The following is a 2,780-nucleotide window of genomic DNA, read 5'->3' as shown; positions in this document are numbered from 1 at the left end:
GATGGTTTTTGCAACTGCACTTGGGGACACTTTCAAAGTTTTCCCAATTTTTTGCACTGACTGACCTTTCTTAAAGTAATGATGGCCACTCCTTTTTCTTTACTTATCAGCTTTTTTCTTGCCATAATACAAATTCTAACTGTCTATTCAGCAGGACAATCACCTATGTATCCACCAGACTTCAGCACAACACAACTGATGGTCCCAACCCCATTTATAAGGCAAGAAATCCCACTTATTAAACCTGACAGGGCACACCTGTGAAGTGAAAACCATTTCCGGTGACTACCTCTTGAAGCTCATCAAGAGAATGCCAAGAGTGTGCAAAGCAGTCATCAAACCAAAAGGTGGCTACTTTGCAGAACTTAGAATATAAGACATATTTTTAGCTGTTTCACACTTTTTTGTTAAGTATATAATTCCACATGTGTTAATTCATAGTTTTGATGCCTTCATTGTGAATGTGCAATTTTCAAAGTCATGAAAATACAGAAAAATCTTTAAATGAGAAGGTGTGTCCAAACCTTTGGTCTGTAATGTACGTGGTGAAAAAAAGTCAGAAATTGTTAAAAAAAATGTTTTTTGTTGCCATTTTCTGAGACTCATAAGACTTTCAATTTTTTGGATCTGCGGCTGTGTGGGGGTTTATTTTTTTGCAGCCTGAGCTATCTTGTTACTTATACTGCAACCCCTGTCAAAAATTATGGAATCTGCTTGGTCTGAAAAAATTTACTCTTACTGAGTATCACATTTTTTCTTGATTTCTTTTAGTGTTTCTTAAAGCCATAAAGTTGCCATTTGAAATGACTTTAGTTTTGTGCCATGTCTGTGATCTGCTTTTTTTCAACAACATTAAACAACTGAATGAACATCCTCTGAGCCCGATGATTCTATAATTTTTGCCAGGGGTTGTATATTGGGGTAGATATATTGTTTTGATCACCTATTATTGCATTTTATTGCAATGTTGCGGCTGCTAAAAAAAAGTGTAATTTAGATTTTTTTAGTAACGCTGTTTACCAATAGGATTACTTTATTTTATATTTTTATTGATTGAACTTTTTTTCTGAACCTGATAATACCAAATATGTGTATTTTTGTTTTATTTTTAATGGAGCAAAGAAGTGGAGTAAAATGCCGCTGTTAGTGATTGACAGCAGCATTTAACATGTTAATAGCCCGCGGCTTTAAAGTTTTCATATGTCAGTAAGGGATTAAAACTAATGTCTGTACTACTCACATATTCAAACTTTACAATTTCTCATGAAACATTATAAAACAAAGTAGAACAATTAGGCTGAGTATCTTGGTCTAGCCTCAGTGATACTTACAATATTATTTAGTATTTTCTAGATTACATTCTTATAACATGCTTTTTCTATGGCTTTTATAAAGTCTTTATTTCTCAGGCTGTATATTATGGGGTTAATAAAAGGAGTAAAGACAGTATATAGCAGTGATAAGATTTTACTGATGGTTGATGATTGGACTTTTGTTGGGACAACATAAACACTGAATATAGTCCAGAAGAATAAGGAGACCACAGTGAGGTGGGAGCTACAGGTGGAGAAGGCTTTCTGTCTACCGGTGCTGGATGAGATCCTTAAGATTGCCAAAACTATACAGGTATAAGACACTACAATGATTGTGATAGGAATAAAGAGAATTGGAATACTTAGTAAATAAACCTCCAAGTGAACAATATAGGTGTCAGAACAGGCAAGATCTAGTAAGGGAACAAAGTCACAGAATATGTGGTCAATGATGTTCGGCCCGCAATAGTTTAGTTTTGCTGTAGTTATCATGTGAATCAAAACAATAGAAAATCCAAATACCCAACAGATGATGGTCAGTATCACACAATGACCACTTTTCATGAAAACATTATAATGTAAAGGTTTACAGATGGCCACATATCTGTCATAAGACATCACAGCAAGGAGAAGACATTCAACTGATTCTAAAGCATTTAAAAAATAAAACTGAGTGATACAGCCAACAAAAGTAATGGTCGCCCCATTGTTCAGTAGGATGTGGAGCATGTTGGGGACAATATCTGTGATCACCAAGATGTCAGTGATGGACAGTTGTGAGATGAAGAAGTACATTGGAGTATGGAGGTTCTTGCTGATGGACACCAGGGAGATGATCAGGAGGTTGCCACATATTGTCCCATGGTAAATCATCAGGAGAAGACAGAAAAGGAATATTTTTAATTCTTGGCTGATTTGAAATCCTAAAAGGAAGATCTCTATGACCGCAGTCAGATTATTCTCCAACATGTAGAACAAACTGATTATGCTGCCAAAATGAATAAGTACAAAATATTACTATTTGCATTAGCTGCAGTGGTCCATCGTCGAGTGTAGATTTTCAAACAATATAAGTTAATGAGTCTCATAGTAATGTGACATATAGGGATAAAGGATATATTTATACCACAAAATAAAATGTCCTAAGGTCTTCCGGTCTCAAATGGTTAATCTTCAAAAACAAAATCTAACAAACTCATTAAGTCATAAAAGGTTTCAAAACCCTCCACCCACTCATTCCAGAAGAAGGTAAAAAAAAACATTAAGCATCCACTAAATGTATAAAGAACCTTAGAATTCCTCAGATTAGAATACATTACCTAACATATAAAGTAAGATTTGCAGCAGAAGAACTGGTTCAACAAACCTAAAACAAGAAATAAAAGGCAATTGTCAATTGTGGCCGTCCTGAAGAAGGAGATGGAGTGACTCTGAAACATGTTGACATTAAACCACCATCCGACATTT

General features: G+C 35.0%; 1 protein-coding gene across 1 annotated transcript; it reads right to left on the bottom strand.

Moving 5' to 3' along the window:
• Nucleotides 1–1,349: 1,349 nt before the first annotated feature.
• On the bottom strand, nt 1,350–2,282 carry LOC141167530 (olfactory receptor 6N2-like). Its single transcript, XM_073654923.1, has one exon. It carries the CDS (start codon nt 2,280–2,282, stop codon nt 1,350–1,352), a length of 933 nt encoding a protein of 310 aa, XP_073511024.1.
• Between the last annotated feature and the right edge of the window lie 498 nt (nt 2,283–2,780).

Source organism: Phyllobates terribilis, unplaced genomic scaffold (assembly GCF_046119375.1).
Source record: "Phyllobates terribilis strain yellow unplaced genomic scaffold, ASM4611937v1 Scaffold_11__3_contigs__length_659146591, whole genome shotgun sequence".
Taxonomy (NCBI): Eukaryota; Metazoa; Chordata; class Amphibia; order Anura; family Dendrobatidae; genus Phyllobates; species Phyllobates terribilis.
This window is presented reverse-complemented; position numbering and strand designations above follow the sequence as displayed.